Source organism: Panulirus ornatus, chromosome 9 (assembly GCF_036320965.1).
Source record: "Panulirus ornatus isolate Po-2019 chromosome 9, ASM3632096v1, whole genome shotgun sequence".
Taxonomy (NCBI): domain Eukaryota; kingdom Metazoa; phylum Arthropoda; class Malacostraca; order Decapoda; family Palinuridae; genus Panulirus; species Panulirus ornatus.
In genome coordinates this window covers 48,308,810-48,328,685 of record NC_092232.1, presented here as the reverse complement: position 1 = coordinate 48,328,685, position 19,876 = coordinate 48,308,810, and the positions used below count along the sequence as shown (strand labels likewise).

Below are 19,876 nucleotides of genomic sequence, written 5' to 3'. Positions count from 1 at the left end.
GAGCTGAAATGAGAGTTGGTATGAGAGAGTATCGGCAAACTTCAGAAAGAATAAGAAAATGTTGTAGGAAGTTAAAAGTGTAAGGAAAAAAAGAGAGCAAATAGGGAAAGTGTCGCAGACAGAAATGAGGCAAAGGATTGTTGAATGTTACAGGTGATAGTGTGGCAGATCTGGATATTTTGGATGTGGAAGTATGCAGTGACATATTCACAGCAAGTGGATTGTTGAAAAGGGAAGAGATGGTGAAGGCCTTACATAAGATGAAGTACGGATAAGCAGCAAGAGAGGATGTGATTGAAGGTGAAAAATCTTGAGAGGGGGTGATTGTGTTGTTGTGTTTATGATTTTTAGTGCATGTGTGGCTAATGGTAAGGTGCCTCAGGATTGGCAGAGTGCCTGTATAATGCCATTGTGTGAATGTAAGGGGGCAAAAATGAATGCTCAAATGACAGAGGTATAATTTTGTTGAGTGCATCTTAACACAAAGCTTCAGACAGGGGAGAAACATTGTGGATTTATGAGTTGTAGTTGATGTGTGGATCAGGTGTTTTCTTTGGATAATGTGTGTGCGAAGTATTCAGAGGAACAGAACTTGGATGTGGCATTTGTGGGTCTGGAGAAAGTGTAAGATCGGATTGATAGGGATGATCTGTGGAGAGTGTTATGAATATATGGAGTGGGAGAAAAGTTGCTAGAAGCAGTAGTGTTTTTATCAAGAGATTAGTGTGTGTGAGAAGGAAGAGAGGAGTTTGTGTGGGTAGATGTTAAGTTGCGTGTACAGTTGGGGTGTGATGTGACCTTGGCTATTTGATTTGATCATGGATTGGGTGGTGAGGGAGGTGAATGTAAGGGTTTTTGAAAGAGCATTAGGTATGCAGCTTGTTTGGGGTTAGGGGATTTAGGAGTAAGTCAGTTGTTTGCTGATGACATGTCACTGTCATTCAAGTTAGGTAGAGTGCGAAGATAAAGTAAGAGTAAATATGAGTAATAACAAGGTTGTTAGGTTATTAGTGGAGAGAGACACGTTCATTGAAATGTGAGTTTTATTGGAGAGAATTTTAGGAAAAGATATGATTTACTTACCTAAGAGCAGAGATGACAACGAAAGGAACTGTGGAAGCTGAAGTTAGTGGTGCGTGGAAACAGAAATCTTTATTTGTGGGGACAAAGATGGGAATGTTTGATGGTGTCATAATACCAGTGGATTTGTATAGATGTGATGCTTGTGCTCTAGATGAGAAACAGTGGAAGAGGATGAATGTGTTAGAAATGCTATACAGTATGTGGTGTGAGGAGGGGTGATCGAGTAAGCACTGTAAGGGTAAGAGAAAGGTAATAAGAAGAGTACAGATAGGAATGTTCAGTGAAGTGGTTAGGACACATAGGGATAAGGAGAGGTTGATTAAGAGGGTGTATATGTCAGAAGTGGATGGGACAAGGGAAGGGGGTTACTGTATTATGGATGGAAAGATAGAGTCGAAAAGGTTTTCAGCCCATTGGGCCTGAACATATAGTAAGGTGTGGATAGGATAAGTGAACTAGATCGATGAGGTATATAGAGAACAGTGTGTGCATTGTCACGGATGGAGAAAATTAAACATGAAGTGTTTAATTAGGTGTATGTAGAACAAAGTCACTTCAAATACAAGCTTAATCAAGCTTCATTTGACAAAAGCCACAGTTTAGGGGTTAACTTGATCATAGCCCTTTTTGAATCAGTGATTTTCATGTACAGATTACTTTGCTTATATTTTCTTTCATGATAATGGTGATCTCATTTATAGCATATTGAGTATGGATATAAATGGTATTATTTGAAGTCATTGTTAAAGATAATTAGAATTTTCATTCATATATGATTTTGAGTGTGAATATGGAGATGTGAATAGACATTTTTGTCATTTGATAAATTGGTAAAGTATGGTCAGTAAGATATTGAGAAGCACTTAATCATATGGGAGAGCTTATTCATTTGAGCATGTTGAACAGGTTCATAATGAGCATTAGTATACTAAGAGTTGGTATACACTTGATCCATCCAGTGTAGATAGAAAATGAATTAAATATGTGTAGAGTATTCTGATATGCAAAAACTATAATGCAAAATTTCATACTTAATCCTTTGCTGCTCACTTTTCAAACAAAGCATGTTGATGTATAATAACAAGTATTATATGCTCTTACTGCTAAGAAATGACTTGATCTGTTGTATCTTTTTGAGTGTTCATTTTGTTAATTTTCTCTCTGATTTTGTGCGATAGAAAAATATTCTCATGGTGGCATATGACTTCATAAGTATTGTGATATTCAACTGTAATGGGGAGGGGCTTTTTGAGATTCATAATTTCTTTCACTGTGATGGAGGTCTGATTGTTACAAGACTGACTTCCTCAAATCCTATCGGTTATGAATGTATTATATGGAATTATTTTGAAATCCTTGGATAATAGAAGTGAAATTTTCATGTCATTTTCTTTTCAGTCATCAAGCAAAGGATGCAGATGTACAACAGCCCATATAGCTCTTGCTTTGATTGCTTACGAAAGCTTTACCAGAGCGAGGGCTTGTCAGCATTCTATCGTTCCTTTACAACACAGATGGCTATGAACCTCCCCTTTCATGCCATACATATTGTAACATATGAAAAGATTCAGGGTTTATTGAATCCTGAGAGAGCATATAATCCCAAAGCTCATGTAGTGGCAGGAGCAGCAGCAGGGGCAGTGGCAGCAGCATGCACAACACCATTAGATATGTGTAAAACCCTGCTCAACACTCAAGAAGCATCTGCCCTTGTCCATTTAAAGCAGTCTCAAGTAGTTGGGATTTTAGGTGCTCTTAGGAGCATATATGTTATGAATGGGTTTACAGGCTTCTTCAAAGGAATACAAGCACGTGTTCTGTACCAGATGCCAGGTACTGCAATCTCTTGGAGTATATATGAACTGTTTAAACACCAACTGCTCCAGCAAAACACAAGTGACAGCCCGCCACCTCATTGGGATAGTGATTTGATTAATGATGGTGTAATTAGAAACAGTATGAATGATGGAGAATCTTCAAGTAAAAGTAATAGTGACAGTGAAGGGAAAGTTATGTTTCAAGAAAAGCGTCTAACTCTTGGTGCAACAACAAATAAAACTGTTGAACGATTACGGACCCTTCACATGCCTTCTTTGACTGCAAATTGTGCAGCAGCAGATGAGAGCTGGTTGAGAAAGTAGCAATGGAGTAAAGATAGGAAATTAAAGAATGAATTTCTGGTGGGTGTACAGATTGTGCCTTCAGTTTAAATATACACAGGCCGGGAGATGTATGTAAAGTTTTTGGTACTCACCAGGAGTACAGTCTCCCTACAAAATGTTACATGATATGGGTATACATCCAGAATATAGTAAATTATGATGCAGTTGCTTAAAAGATACCGTGTTTGAATGCAGTCTAGTCAGTATCCTAGCATGGAAACGAGAAACAAATAAATTTTTTCACAGATCAACTGTAGTGTTATGGCATGAATTGGAAAAGATGTGAAGGGTGAGAAGTGTGTTGTAATAGAGTGGATGGAAATGTTACAAGTTACTGAAACTAGTTGTGATCCTGTCTACCTAATTTATAATCAGGATTTCATAGAAGTTTCCAGAATGTAAATATTTTTATAAAACTGTATGTTTGTGGGCAGCAACTGTAGGATGTTTCATGGAGGTGCTTTATTCATGTGATATCTATAAAGGAGCAGGTTGTCTTTTGTTGAATCAATAATGGTTATTTCCAAAACTAATTTGTAGTGGAAACTTGTTTATTTCATGAATTGGGTCTCGAGAAACATGTTGCCTCACTTACCCCATTATATGTGATATGTTTAATTTTTATGATTTAATATCATTGTCCTCATTGTCAGCTATGATTTTATATATCTATATATATATATATAAGAATAGTTACTACAATACTAAGAAAGGGTTAATCCTCATTTGGTTTGAATGTCCAAGGTGGATGTTGAACTAGAATTAAACTTCACATGCATGTCTTTATTTGAAAACAGATGAAAACATAGCACAAGATTTAAGTCTGCTAGGTAAGGAGAGGGTTTTTATTAACACTCTTTAATGTTACAGCTTTTTATTTGTAGAAACCTGAAGCGTTCACAATAGAAATAGCTCCACCATCTGTAGAGCTGAGTAATATTATTTTCTTTGGGCAAATGAGTTTCATTTTGGAAAGGTAATTATGTCTTTTCCTTAGTGTTTTGATTTCACTATTTCTGTTCTAGGGTTTGTATGAGTCTGCGAAAGTCTTATAAATCAGAGTTTTTGCATAATTGACTGTTCAGGTCTGAAAAGGCTAGAAATGGCCTTGAAAGTATTTGGTTTTAATTTTGACCTTAGTGCCTGAACAAATAGTTCAGAAGATGGATGTTCATGTAAACTCCATCTTTTTGCCTTTGAGGCTTTTTTAAATGATTATTTGCATTTGACAATTAGTGTTCATTGTAAAATTATACTTATGTAGAAATAAGTTATGTTGCAGAATTGCAAAATGGGTCTGAAAAATGGTCTCTGGGCAAAAAAAAAAAAAAAAGCCTTGAAAACAGCTGAATTTTGACCTTTCTTCAAGTGTATGAACCCTGCTGTTAGAACAAGGATTTGCCTTCTAGCTTGTCAGTTATTATTTTGTAATGTAATTTGTTCTTAACACAATTTGAATGTAATGATTACCTATGGCTAGCACCAGCATGTAAATGAATCCATAGATTATAATTGTGTGCTTGATTAAAGTGGTTATGTACAGCAAAGATCTCACGATTTAGCTTGTACAAAATCACTTTGAATAATAGTGTAATCTTCTTAGGAAGATAATCCATGTTGCTTAACCCCCTGAGCTTGATTCATTGATGCTATGTACACACTATCACTGTAGGATTGTCCATTCTTATGATAACACTTATATTCATTAGTTTCTCATATTTCCTTCATTGTGTGTATAACAAATAAGTGTTAATAAGGAAATATATCATAGTAAGTTGAGAACACCAGCCCGCATTCTTCAAGTACAAAATAGTCAGCATTTATTGAGGGTTACTGATTTCCCATGATTGCACATTTTCATTTTAGGATTCCTTTGTTAGTTACAATATCATTATCAAGATTGACATGACACTGCATCTCAGAGCATAAATTGTCATGTTGGAACTGAGTGTGTTTCTGCAGATTAAGTTTTATCACAGTATTTAAAGAATATGTCCTCACGCTTTGGTGGTAGTATTATAACTGAGTGGAGACCCCTTCATTTGTTGACAAAAATTGGCTGAGTGCATAGAATATTTCTACTTAGGGATAATTATTTTGACAGGCATTTATGTCTTCTCAAGAGCAAGTGTCCCCACAGTCAGATATGCTTTGTGGTAATTGTAATGGCACATGGGATTGGTAGGTATATGGTAGTCAAGCACAGGGGGTTAATAATTGATAACTAATCATTAATTACCACCATGTAATGGAAGGCTTCCCAACACACATTCATCAGACTGCTGTCTCTGCTCATTTTGATAACTGCAGTATAGGACATCTTTTGTACTAGGTTGCCATTAATGACTGGCCTCATGGTGTATATGCTGCATATATATGTATACATACTGTATTGATAATGTAAGTTGTCCTTGTATTAGTTATAGCTCTTCAAATCACAGTAGTTACATTTCAGTCATTGGTTTTGCTATGAATTTATATACTTGCAGAATGGTATTAACTATTTTTTTTTTTATAATGTAAACCACAAACTCAAAATTTAAGTATCCTGAGTAAACCATAATTCATGGTGTATAAGTTGTATGCAGTATTTAGTGTAACAGATATGCACATCTCACCAATGTCAAAGATTACTTGTGTCTGTCATCACAAACCAGTTGTTTTCACAACTTACTGTGTATCCTTTGCAGTGCAGTTTTAAGTGTTTTGTGACAGTGAATACTGCCCCAATTCATATATCTTCAGAATATCTTTCCCATGATTCTGACTCTCACTCACTCACTCTATTTAGGAGGATCTAATATGAGTTGAGTTGCATTTTCAGTGTAGTCTCTCTGTCTTTTAGGAGGATCTGATATGAGCAGAAGGCTTTTGCAACTCCAGTGTAGATAGATAAACAAGTATGAAGAATTCTTTGTTAATAGTTTTGAGCTTTGCCCATAGTACTGTGACACTTCAGATATATGAAGAAATGCAGTCACTGCAATAGTTTTGGAAGGTTATGCTTTTGCTGTCTGCCTAATATTGGAAGTGGCATACCAAATAAATATTGAATGCTGTATAGAAAAGAACACCTGTATATAGTGCAGGTTTGAGTAGAAAAGGTTATTAGCACTTAACAATACAAGAAAATTTAATTTTTGTAACTCCATGTAAGATGCATAATGTGTACTTGTTTTCTAAACACTGGTAAGGAATTTACATCACTCATCAAAGCTTGTTTGCATTTTTTTTTATGAGTGAAACTTTGACTAGTATTACATGCTCTTTTCTCTTAATCCCCTGAAGAAGATGTATCTATCTCTATCTCTGATGCATGTTTCAAATGGAACTCCCTCAAGGGTTTGGCCATGGCAATAGTCTCTCCAAAACTAGAGAACTCCAATGCTGATTCTTAGCCTTTAGTGCCTCACCCTCATCAGGCCACTGGCAGAGGGCAACTCCAGCACAGTGTTTGTGGAAGCTCCTACCTAGTGTTCCTACCAACTAATACTACCTAACGCTCCTACCAACTACGTCTACCTAATGTTTCTACCTACTGCCCCTGCCTGAATGTTCCTACCTACAACTTCTACCTACTGCTCCTACCATTTTGCCAAAAGGCTCGGCTGGCACATAATGCTCATCGCAGGAAAATCTAGAGTTACAAAGAATGAGCTGTGTGAGTTAAGTGTTTTCAGGTGTTATGTATGGCAAGGAGAGGATGTTTGTAGACAAATTGCCAGTAGTCCAGGTGTGGTTGAGGCAGAGAGAACAAGACAGTTACCTGGGTCAGAGGAGTACAACAACCACTAAAGTGCTGGTGAGAGAATGGAAATCCAAACGAATATCTTTTGTAAATCAATGTTCATTAGCTCATATATCCTTCACAGAGTCACCTGTAAAATTTCAAGGATATGACTGGCATCCTCTGTTACCTCCAACCCAGCACGTGACTCCACTCGCTTGAAATTTGTCTTCCAGTACATCATCTGTTTGTTTCTACCTCCCGATGCGAAGTATTCGTCAGTGAATGCAAATCCACAACATGTAACTACCCATTGGTGTCCATGTAGGGTATATATAGGTTTTCCCTCCATTAAGTTTAGTTGCTTAGAGTTCCATCTGAGCATGTTATTAATATGTGGCCTGAAGGGTGAAAGGAGAGGTGGTTGACAGGACCAGAATGAGCATCATAATGTTGCAGTAACTTTAGTGTTCAGATGTCATATATCTTGACAGAACTATCTGTTTTAGCTGCAACAATACAGGTGCCTGATGGGTGGAAAGCCGCATGGGTTTGATGAGCCATTCAGTTCTAGGAAGGTGTGTATTGTGCTTGCTGTCTGTAGATCTTGAAGTTTGACTTTTGTCATCTGCACAAGAAACAAGAAAGCTCTCACATTGTACCCAGTTGCTATGTGTAGGTAGGGAACAGACAAATTTGTGTCTGTGTACAGTCCAGAACTTGATTGTCTTATCATTGGACTTAGTCCAATTGCTGACCATCTGGCGAAAAATGCACTGATCAAACGTATGCATTGTGTGCACAAAATTCAGTTGGATCACCTTTTAATGTTGGGAATTCAGAGTCTATCATAGAAAACTGATGCCATGAGATTCCCATTTAGAGAGAAGTGAACATCATTGACTGCATCTGTATGGCCTATAAGCATAAATCTGTTGACAAAAATACCATATCATGACAGTGATCAAGTGATGACGATACCAACTGCTTCCCATTTGGACTGAAGTCAAGGGCTGTGACCACGTCCTTTATTCTGGGTAACTTGAAGTTTTATGAAGTGGTACTCTACTGTAGTATTTCACCAACATGTATGATGTGCAGAAGTTGTTATATGTCATTAACTACCAAAAAGTTTGCATTGATTTTAGTAGAAGGGCTGTCTTGCAAAAGTAAGTTTCTTTTCTTTTGAGGAAAATTGGCCATGCTTTTGTAACATAAGTGACAGTCCACCTGCGACTCAAGAAATAACTTCATGAGAGCCTTTCACATGCACTCCTACTATGAGTCAATATTGGGACCTTGTATCAGTTGTTCAGCGTTGTCACAAAATGCCTACCTGTTTTATTTTTTATGCATGTGCTTTAGCTAGTGATTGATATATGTGGTTAACAATGTCACAGACAGACCATCCTGTTGGTGCTAGGGTCATGCCTGACACCCTTGTTGTGGACTTGCCTCAAAGGTGGCAATATAATGTCAATTTTTATTTCTCCCAGGAATAGTGGCCTCATTTGCAAACATCACTCTCTAGCTGTCGTGGGTAATGTACTGAAACCAAAGCCTGCTATCCACAGCTAAGGCCCACAGATTAGTTTATGGTTTCACATTGATAACTTCATATGTGTTAGTTTAACCCACTGAGCAAGTTTCCCCCTGTATGCCATGTCTATTCGATTCATTCTATCCCATGCATGCCTTTCACACCCTTGAATGATAAGGCCTCCATACCCTAAAGTTTTCTTCACTCCATTCTACCATCTTGGTCTTTCCCTCCCTCTTCCTCCATCTACTTCTAGTAATTTCATTCTATTGCCTGTCAGTCTTCATATCCTCTTGATATGTCACACCATTTCAGCTTAGCCTCATCAACTCTATCAGTCAGTCTCTGAATTCTACTACACCTTTTAAAACTTTCTTCTCTTATGCAGTAACCCTTTTCACATCGTAGGTTGTCCGAAGGCATTTCATTTCCAGTATTTTTATTTTTTTCATTGTGACATTCTGGGCTTGAGACTCACCTCCAAGCAACACTATTGAGACAGCTATACCTTGAAACATACCCATCTTTACTGTAACACACAGACTTTTTTTTTTCCATACAATCCTCATTGTACCTAGGACCCTGTCCCTCTCTCACTCTGTCATGTGCTTCAGCCCCTGTGGTCCCATTTTTCATATTTTGCCATAATGTACTTTGTTATCTTTTGAGATATTTTTTCAATGTGTTAAAAAATGCAGCATCATTAAAGCTTTACTGTGCTGTATTTTTACATTTTTGATTCACTTTGCAGTGCTTTAATGCTACACGTAACTACTTAACCCCTTACTGGTATACATAACTCCATCCTCCTCTCATGACTCACCTGATTTTGCCAGTCCTCAGGGGATTCTTTTTTCATAATTTTCCTGTATGCATATTTATAGAATTGTTAAGAAACATAAAACTTCTCCCAAATACAGGGAAATAAGTAGGTAATTGAAGATCATTTCACTCCTTACTACCTAACCATTTTCTTCCTACCACCTGCGGTTGTTGTATGAAAAATAGTTAAATTCCGTCACAGCTAATTATGTAAATTTATGATTTGCTGTACATAAGATATACATACCAGTCCTATACATAATGTTTAAACCTTGAAATTACTTATTCTAAATATATTACTTCTTTATGCCACACAGTTACAGCAGATGGCACATTTAGTATGTTAGTTTCAAATGTCTTTAAAAAGTACATGATGAAAACCTCAAGAGGTGCACTGCTCATGATTGTCAGTGTATAACTAAGGGGCTTTATACAGCAAAAGAACATGAATTGGAACAATGTCGCCTTACAGCAGTTTGGTAACGTCACCACCATTAACTGTAACAGTAGATCAGTGTTGAGGCTACATTCAGATGAATTTTGTTGTGTGTGGATACTGTCTTGTGTCATTGTTGGCCTTGTAATGTTTTAGTTTGTCGTTGGATATCCCTACATCTCTTTTTAAGCTTCGGCTTCTTAAAAGGAGGTATATTAATTTGCTTATGTGTCCGTACTTCCATGTGTATGTTTGTCCGTCCTTAGCTTGTTGGCACAATAATACAAAAGGCATTTGTATAGGTAAAAGAAACTTAATTTGTTCTTAAGCGTACAGAGATGACTTCACAAGGTTTTCAAAGTCTTCATACAAACATCGGCCAAGCTGTGGTCAGTTTTAAACCTTCTGCCTCATGGTAATGAGAGGATCAGAGATGTGCTGTCTAGAATGGGTCTTTTATATAACTTAATTAAATATTTCTCTTGGAGGTAGTAGTTCATATATATATACTAATGGACATAGAGGTGATTTATGATTTTTTTGTACTTTTGAAGACTTGGTTCATTTCTGTTTAGTTGATTATTCAGAGATAGTTACACTTCATGGATGATTGAGCTGTGACTAACTTTTTATCAAGTTCCAGCGAACATATTTTTCTGTCTTATGTAGTAATTCATTTGTCATTACTGGAACTTTGACTAAAATTTTCATATTACTTGTTTTTAAAGTTTTGGAACCAGAATTATTCCACATAAAAGTACAAGCACCAGCACTAAGTGAATGTTTTCAAGGAATCTCAATATATGTATATGTAATAGAAATGGTGTTTTAGGCATTGTGTATCTTCACAATGGCATCCAATTGAAGCAAGGCAGAACATTACAAACATAGCTAGCAAGGCAAAGGCAGCATCTACACAAGATTCTTCAATACCCTTGGAGAAGCTTCAAGCCCAGGGAGGTTTAACCTTTTCCAGTATTGTTGTTAATCTCAGATGTGCAGAAGACTATTTAAGGAAAAATATATTTACATTTTATAGAAATTTTGTTTTGATTTCCTTCTCGTAGGCTTAAGACTTTTAACATGCAAGAAGTTTTGAATATGAAGAAAATAAATAATGGGAGTGGTCGTTGCCTGGTGTAACTTTATGAAATTGATAGTAGTACTGGTTGATTCATATGAAGAAGTTATTGTGATTCTTACAGAACATCAAATGAATGTAATACTTTCTCAGTTATTCAATTTGCTACAAATGTTTCATTCTCTGGAGTTAAAGGGATCAAATCAGTGTGCAAATGCAATACACGTTGAAAATCATTCTGCAATACTGATGTTAAAGTCCATTTGTTAAAAATAAATAGATTTAGGAATGATCACACAGAAGTTAGATGAGAGTTAAAACAATGATTATTTTATTATAGAAGAAATAGACAGCACATGTGGATCATGTAGGTACTGGGACCTTTACAGAGACTGCTGTTCTATTATCAAATTCAGACGACAGACTAGAATGTGTTCATTTGATCTTGCAATTAAATATAAAACCAGACATCTAGTCAGCATAAGCTTAATACTTTTTTTTTTGGGGGGGGGTGGTCGGGTGATCATTATATACCCGCTGTAGAGTTTTATTACAGGCTGTGGATGTCAAAACCAATTTCCATCTTATGAGACATAAATATGTCCTTTCTTTGATGTATCCTAACAGTCTCTTGAATTAGAAAATGTTTAAATCATTATTTTTGTAGTGAAGCTAACTGACAGCTTGTAAGAAATGGTGTGAAGTTAATGACTTGCAACTAACATCCTTGATGTATGGAATTCAATGATTGTCTTTACAAATTCAAATTTATGAAAAAATGAATGATGGTAGATACAATAAGGGTGGCTGCTACATGTGAAAGAATGTCTTCTGGTACTGCCTTTAACCTGTGACATCACATAAGAATGCAGTTTCCTGACGAGGTATGGACCTGGTAGTCCAAATCTGTGGCCACCATATTTGCATCTCATAACTAAAGGAATGTAGCACACCAAAAGAAGATACTGAGATTCTAAAATAACAGGATCACTAATATTGTTGTTACCCATCATTGCTGCAATGTTGAACTGAATGCAGATTTTTAGGTGTTTCCTCAAAATGTTACATGCAACAAAGGGCTCTCACATAAAAGTGAGATTATCTTGACAAGGCTAAATTTTTCTAAAATTCAACAAATGCATCATTGTATTGGTTATATTTATTTTTTTTCTGGCAATAAAAAGGATAGACGTATTTACATCCAAGTCTTTAGTTTTAAGAACAGCAGCAGGGGAAAAGGGCTAGACATCAGGGCTATATCTAATAGTTTTGTGCTTGATGAAATAACTAACTACTGTCCCTGGCAAGTCACCCATCACTTGGGCCATATCTAACAGTTTATTACGGCTATCCATCAAACCAACGTGCTAACAACACAAACATTGATGCCACATTTATATTTCGTCATGGCTGTTCTCCAAAACTAAAGGTCCATCCAGCTATATGGCAGCCGTTGACCAACAACGTGCCTCTGGTCTGCCCCAACCTCACTTCAGCCATCAGTGTCCTACTTCTGGCTTAGCTTGCCTCTGGCTTCAACAATTACTTTTGAGGTTCGTCATATGGAGCTCCTTGTTCTTACGTTCCAGAACCATATAGCAAAGAGGCTAATCACCAATCGAATCGTTAGATCTAAGAATAACCACTCTTCTATTTTTAATGGGCCATGATTTAGCGTGATATTCAGGCACTTTTATTAGGTTTTCCTTCCTTCACACAGGGTCAATAACATTTTTCTCGATAGTGTTGGACCTCTTCCTCTTTTAGGTAGCGAGTGCTGACACCTCTGACTTTAATGTCAACCATTTTAACAGAAACCCGAGCTGAGTATGTCTGCTGAATCCACCACCCGATCCCAGTTAGTCCCCTTTTTCTTCCTTTGCTCTAATTGTCTCCATGCTAGAGTCTTCTTCACCTGTGACATCCATCTGCATAGTCTGACGTTAGCTGAGACGGTAATGGTCAACTGATTGCCTTAATCAAGGACGACATATTATCTTCGCCCTGAAATGTAAGGGACAGGTCATATTGTTCATTTTGTTGAAATAGTTGTCCCAATTTTCCTGAACTGTTAGTCCACGTCACCCTAGGATTTCCCCAATTCCCCCATTAAGTCTCAATCTCCAAACCCACCACAGTCATTGGTACCAAGTTGTAATACATGGATCAGTATCTTGACCTCGCACAGTTTTTCATTCAGTTGTTATCCATGCGGGTAATATACGTTTTCCAGTTTTTAAAAGGAATTTGCAAAAGTGGCTAATTTCCCCCGTCTTCCCATATGAAGAATGGTCAGGATGGAGAGTGAATGGGGTCAGTATGAACAGTGTAACCGTAATTAGGGAACAGTCAAGTGTAGTTTAGAATCTCAAGGGACACAAGCCAGAAAGAGATGTAAAGGAGATTTTAAATCGTTATATATATATATATATATATATATATATATATATATATATATATATATATTATATTATATGTATTTTTTTTTTTTTTTTTTTTTTTTTTTTTTTTTTTTTTTATACTTTGTCGCTGTCTCCCGCGTTTGCGAGGTAGCGCGAGGAAACAGACGAAAGAAATGGCCCAACCCCCATACACACGTACATACACACGTCCACACACGCAAATATACATACCTACACAGCTTTCCATGGTTTACCCCAGACGCTTCACATGCCTTGATTCAATCCACTGACAGCACGTCAACCCCTGTATACCACATCGCTCCAATTCACTCTATTCCTTGCCCTCCTTTCACCCTCCTGCATGTTCAGGCCCCGATCACACAAAATCTTTTTCACTCCATCTTTCCACCTCCAATTTGGTCTCCCTCTTCTCCTCGTTCCCTCCACCTCCGACACATATATCCTCTTGGTCAATCTTTCCTCACTCATTCTCTCCATGTGCCCAAACCATTTCAAAACACCCTCTTCTGCTCTCTCAACCACGCTCTTTTTATTTCCACACATCTCTCTTACCCTTACGTTACTTACTCGATCAAACCACCTCACACCACACATTGTCCTCAAACATCTCATTTCCAGCACATCCATCCTCCTGCGCACGACTCTATCCATAGCCCACGCCTCGCAACCATACAACATTGTTGGAACCACTATTCCTTCAAACATACCCATTTTTGCTTTCCGAGATAATGTTCTCGACTTCCACACATTTTTCAAGGCTCCCAAAATTTTCGCCCCCTCCCCCACCCTATGATCCACTTCCGCTTCCATGGTTCCATCCGCTGACAGATCCACTCCCAGATATCTAAAACACTTCACTTCCTCCAGTTTTTCTCCATTCAAACTCACCTCCCAATTGACTTGACCCTCAACCCTACTGTACCTAATAACCTTGCTCTTATTCACATTTACTCTTAACTTTCTTCTTCCACACACTTTACCAAACTCAGTCACCAGCTTCTGCAGTTTCTCACATGAATCAGCCACCAGCGCTGTATCATCAGCGAACAACAACTGACTCACTTCCCAAGCTCTCTCATCCCCAACAGACTTCATACTTGCCCCTCTTTCCAGGACTCTTGCATTTACCTCCCTAACAACCCCATCCATAAACAAATTAAACAACCATGGAGACATCACACACCCCTGCCGCAAACCTACATTCACTGAGAACCAATCACTTTCCTCTCTTCCTACACGCACACATGCCTTACATCCTCGATAAAAACTTTTCACTGCTTCTAACAACTCGCCTCCCACACCATATATTCTTAATACCTTCCACAGAGCATCTCTATCAACTCTATCATACGCCTTCTCCAGATCCATAAATGCTACATACAAATCCATTTGCTTTTCTAAGTATTTCTCACATACATTCTTCAAAGCAAACACCTGATCCACACATCCTCTACCACTTCTGAAACCGCACTGCTCTTCCCCAATCTGATGCTCTGTACATGCCTTCACCCTCTCAATCAATACCCTCCCATATAGTTTACCAGGAATACTCAACAAACTTATACCTCTGTAATTTGAGCACTCACTCTTATCCCCTTTGCCTTTGTACAATGGCACTATGCACGCATTCCGCCAATCCTCAGGCACCTCACCATGAGTCATACATACATTAAATAACCTTACCAACCAGTCAACAATACAGTCACCCCCTTTTTTAATAAATTCCACTGCAATACCATCCAAACCTGCTGCCTTGCCGGCTTTCATCTTCCACAAAGCTTTCACTACCTCTTCTCTGTTTACCAAATCATTTTCCCCAACCCTCTCACTTTGCACACCACCTCGACCAAAACACCCTATATCTGCCACTCTGTCATCAGACACATTCAACAAACCTTCAAAATACTCATTCCATCTCCTTCTCACATCACCACTACTTGTTATCACCTCCCCATTTACGCCCTTCACTGAAGTTCCCATTTGCTCCCTTGTCTTACGCACCCTATTTACCTCCTTCCAGAACATCTTTTTATTCGGTATTAAGGAAACGTCGAGTGCACATATTTCCAGGATATGCCAAAGGCAAGAACCTTTATATGGTGTGTTGCTAGATTTCATTAATATTACCATATTTCTCTCTCTCTCTCTCTCTCTCTCTCTCTCTCTCTCTCTCACACACACACAGAAAAGGGGTTGTTTGAATCCATAGTTGTATAAAGCACTAAGTAATGTACAGTAGAACTAAAACTATAGACTCATAAGCACGCTTCCGGCGGTATTTCTTTAGAATTATTGGGTTATTTTGAAAGATGGATAATATAGATTATGTGTTATTTTATTTCTTATCTTAAATCTAACAGGTATTTCATCCCTCTGTCAGAGAACCAGAGAATTAGTTTATTTTAGCATCTGGCATTTATTATAAAGAGCGTGATAATCATAGAATTTTAAATAAATTTTCTTTTACTTAATTAAAAAAACTCATGATGATCTTCTTTGCTGAAATTTTTCTCTTTACGAAATAATATCATATATCATCAGTAGCAGATGCATCAAAACACAGCTGTCAGGTGAACTACAAGGGCCGGGTTGAAGAACTACTAAATTATGGAAGTTTTACCCACATATATGGTATGTTAACATTGCCAACATATTTTGTCTTGCATTTGAGCACTATACCCAAGCATTGATGATAAGGTCTTGGGTTGTATTAGTATTTATAGGAAGGTATAAGCAAACTGTTCTCTGACCGTGGGATTGTGCTGTTAATAATACGTAGTGATTAATTTGCCATCAAATATGATAAATATATCGAAGCTGAGGTGTCAGATGTTATTATACCGACATCTTTGATTTTTTCTTGAGCCACTATATTGTTGGATTTACTCTGCTTATTGTCTAAGGTTGTGTTATATGGAAGTAGGCTAAGGTTAATGTTGACGTTGGTCAGTGTTGCTTATAGTGACATAGATACACAGAGCGCGCAGACACAAGGCCCAAGCGAGGTGGTTTGGCCTTAACATTATTTAAGAGATAAAAAGAATGCATTCTCCGTAAAAGCAGAATAAAGGATAACAAAGCAGAGTCTCTCTCCCCACTGTCCACTCCCTCCGGCGACACGCCGACGGAAAAAAAATACCTTGTGGGATTAATATGCCGGAAGGAAATTTTTATAGGAAAGTTTTAAGGTAGAATTAACTTCAATGTCATGCATCCCATCACCAACAACAAGCATCCCATTACTTTTTAGTATAAGAGAGACCGAGCTCAAGCCTCTTGACATCGTCTATATTAATAATGATGTTGAAGAATGTTACATTAAGTCTTACTTACTCACTCAAAGCAGGTGACATGGGTTAATCAATTTTGGTATGTTACTGCAGCATGGCCAGGGAGAGATTGGTGGTTGCGAAGGTGGCATGGTATACCATTATGTTACGATGACTGATGAAATGAATTATTTAATACCTGAGAATGATGAGTGATGTTCAGGCTTGATTTTGAAGATATTAAGGATGTTACTCTGAACAACATTTTTCTTGGAGCTTATTCCACGCACCAATAATGTCGGTGAAGAAATATTTCATGCATTCCAGAGTAACTCGGTGACCTCAAAGTGTTAATCCATATCCACCTGTTGGTAATGCTGGCACTGATCTGAAGATATTTAAGTATCAACTATGATGAATCTTTTTTTAAGTATGTTAAAAGAATTGATTTATTTGTTTTGTCGAAGTTTAAGTATGCAGAGAAGGAGTCAGTTTAGTCACTCTTCACTGTACTGCTTCCAATTTAAGAATATCCTTGTTAAGTGTGCTAGCTAAAAGCACACTTCATATTCGGGGTTTGTTCTGGCTAGACTTGGGTAGAATGGCAGTATCACGTCCTTGCTTTTGTATGTAAAGTTTTTGTTACTAAATGATAACATCCATTTGCTTCCTTGGCAGCTTCATTACAATGCTGGGAGAATTTGAAGTTGGAGACAGTGACTCCTAGATACCTCTCACTAGGGGGTGTCCTTTATCTTGTGGCCCACCAGTTTAAGATTATTTGTTGATGTTTCCTACTTCTAACAGCTGACATTTATTGACGTTAAATGGCATTTGCCTTTTTCTAGACCGTTCAGTGATTTTGTCTAGAATATCTTGTAATCGTAACCTGTTTTCTTCATTGTCAATCTTTAAGTCATCAGCAAATTTAGACCAGAGTTATTCAGCCTTACTTCAGTATCGTTGATATGAATGATGAAAATTATAGGCCCAAGCATGGATCCCTTGGGTACCTCACTAGTAACAGGTGACCACAGTTATGATTCACCATCCATTATGACCCTGCCTCCTATCACATAACAAGGCTTCTGCCCAGTTACTTTTACAACTAGTATTCCCCAATGCACAGACTTTATGCATCAGTATAACGTAAAGTATTTTTGTCGAATGCTTTCTGAAAGTCCAGAAATAATATCTACTGCTTTTGTCTTGTCATGGGTTCTAAATGATTTATGATAAAATTCAAGAAGGTTTGGTAAGGCATGATCTCCCACTTCTAAAACCTTGCTGTGTATTATTGATCTGAAGGTGTTGTTCTAGGTCTAGATTTTACTTCCAGTAATCAATCTCTTGCAGTTTACATATGATTGATGAGGCTAATAAGATGATAATTGCCAAACATTTCGCTGCTTCCCTTTTTGTATATAGAAGTGACGTCTGCCAGTCTCCAGTTCTCAAGATTATTCCATTGTGGATAGATTAATGGAAAATATAGGTTAATGGTTTGGCAATTTTGTGTTTGATGTTTTTAATTATTTGTGGATAGAAACGATCGGGTGGACATTGGTTTGTGTTAAGGGGTGAAGAATCTTGGTTTTGGGGAATGGTGAGATTGAGATGGTGTTATCACCATATCGGACATCCAGCGAATTTTGTTAGGTTAGGTTTGCTTTGGTTGATTTTTTTTTCCGTTGGTTTTTAATATCTTTTGAATGATTCTGACCTTCATTTCTGTTGCAAATCGTTACTTTTTGTAATTTCCACCACCCTAAACTCCAGATCCCACTGGGGGTCTCCCATTATTATTGGATGAATGGAGGGTTATCTCAAAAGATAGTTATTTGCTGTAGGAGTGAAGGTCAGAATTGTGCACAGCACATCAAAAACTGTCCAAAAACAATTTCAGCTTCCAAATAAGTGGATTTGTGAAATGATAATCAACCCTGCATTGCTCTTACATTTGGATTTTGAATGATTGCGTTTGTGTGCTGGTAGTGAGAGAATAGTAGAATAAGAGAGTAATAAAGCATGATTTGAAACCACATTATTTCCACTCTAACAGATAAGGTGACAGTGGTGAGGGTTATGAAAAGCAGAAAATATGGGTTGGTTAATGTAAAAGTAAGAAAGATTTGACAAAATCAACAATATCCATAAAAACATCATCTAATCAAGATTTATGATTTTCAGTATACTGGCCAAAATATACCAGACATACTTATGGCTGATCATTGTACCAACTGGAGTTTTGATCTACATTGATAACAATCTAAGTGCCATTTAGATAAACAAAGTAGAGAAAATCACTTATGACTCTCTTTATATTGACATTACCAACTTTTTCAAAAGTAAACTATGTCTCAGTATTATTTACAGACCTCCTAAGCAAAAAAAAACGATGACGATAAGATTTTGTACAATGAAATCAAAACTATAATAAACTGTAAAGAGGGTATAATAGTAGGAGACTTCAACAGTCCAAACATAAACTGGTACATGTTAACTGGTGACTGAGAGGGAAAGAGACTAATGGAACTGATTGAAGACACTTTTCTAGAACAGTTGATTAAAAACCAGCTGGAGGTAGAAGCACTCTTGATCTTGTCCTCACCAGTGACACAAACTTAATCAACTCATGTGAAGTAGGCAAGAGTCTGTCAAACAGCGATCACAATTTGGTTACATTAGAGATATATTTAGATTATCAGATAGATGACAACAAACTCTTGATCCCAGATTACAGGTGAGCAAATTTTGAAAACATTAGACATAAGATTCGTAGTACCAATTGGACAAAACTTTTTGACGTTTACATGGTAGAGGAACTGTGGAATAATTTTAAAACACCCTACTCAAGATTGAAAATAAACGTATTCCAGCAATATGAAGAAAACTTGCAATATTTCAAAATCATTATGTATGAATAGAATAGAAGGACTAATTTGCCAAAAGAAAACATATAAGTTCAAATCAATGGGACCAGTGAAAATCACCAGGAATTAATCAAAAACTAACAAGAGTAAGAAGGTAATAAGACAGAGTAAACGCAACAAAGAAAGAAGAATATCCTTGAAAGTTAATAATAATCCTAAGGCATTCTTCAAATATATAAGAGAAAGGAAGACAATAAGAGAAGGAATTGGACCATTACAAAACAAACATGACAATAATTACTGATGATGAGGATATGGTTACCATACTAAATTACTCTTTTTAACTCCTTATTCCCAGTTGAAGAAACATCTCGAATACTTTTTCAAGGATCTGATGAAGAAGAGTTGAAGGTTAGAGAAATAAGGAGTTCTGAAGTACCTAAATACCCGAACCAGTTAA

The 19,876-nt window shown here is 37.2% G+C and overlaps 2 protein-coding genes and 1 pseudogene across 5 annotated transcripts in view; 2 read left to right on the top strand and 1 right to left on the bottom strand.

The window, feature by feature from the left end:
- Positions 1–10,812, top strand: part of LOC139750397 (mitoferrin-1-like) — a 29,276-nt gene extending 18,464 nt beyond the window's left edge. Inside the window, exon 4 of the mRNA XM_071665142.1 lies at positions 2,482–10,812. Coding sequence (XP_071521243.1) covers positions 2,482–3,224 — 743 coding nt within the window. The 3' untranslated portion in view covers positions 3,225–10,812. The remainder of the gene's footprint in view (positions 1–2,481) is intronic.
- LOC139750066 (THO complex subunit 3-like) lies at positions 7,112–9,371 on the bottom strand (annotated as a pseudogene).
- A 4,960-nt stretch (positions 10,813–15,772) lies between the features above and the next one.
- LOC139750396 (armadillo repeat-containing protein 8-like) overlaps positions 15,773–19,876 on the top strand; it is an 86,391-nt gene continuing 82,287 nt past the window's right edge. For 2 of the 4 annotated variants that reach the window (XM_071665140.1, XM_071665139.1), the window contains exon 1: positions 15,773–15,905. In XM_071665140.1, coding sequence (XP_071521241.1) covers positions 15,882–15,905 — 24 coding nt within the window. In that variant the 5' untranslated portion in view covers positions 15,773–15,881. The remainder of the gene's footprint in view (positions 15,906–19,876) is intronic. The other 2 variants (XM_071665138.1, XM_071665141.1) reach the window with 1 other exon arrangement.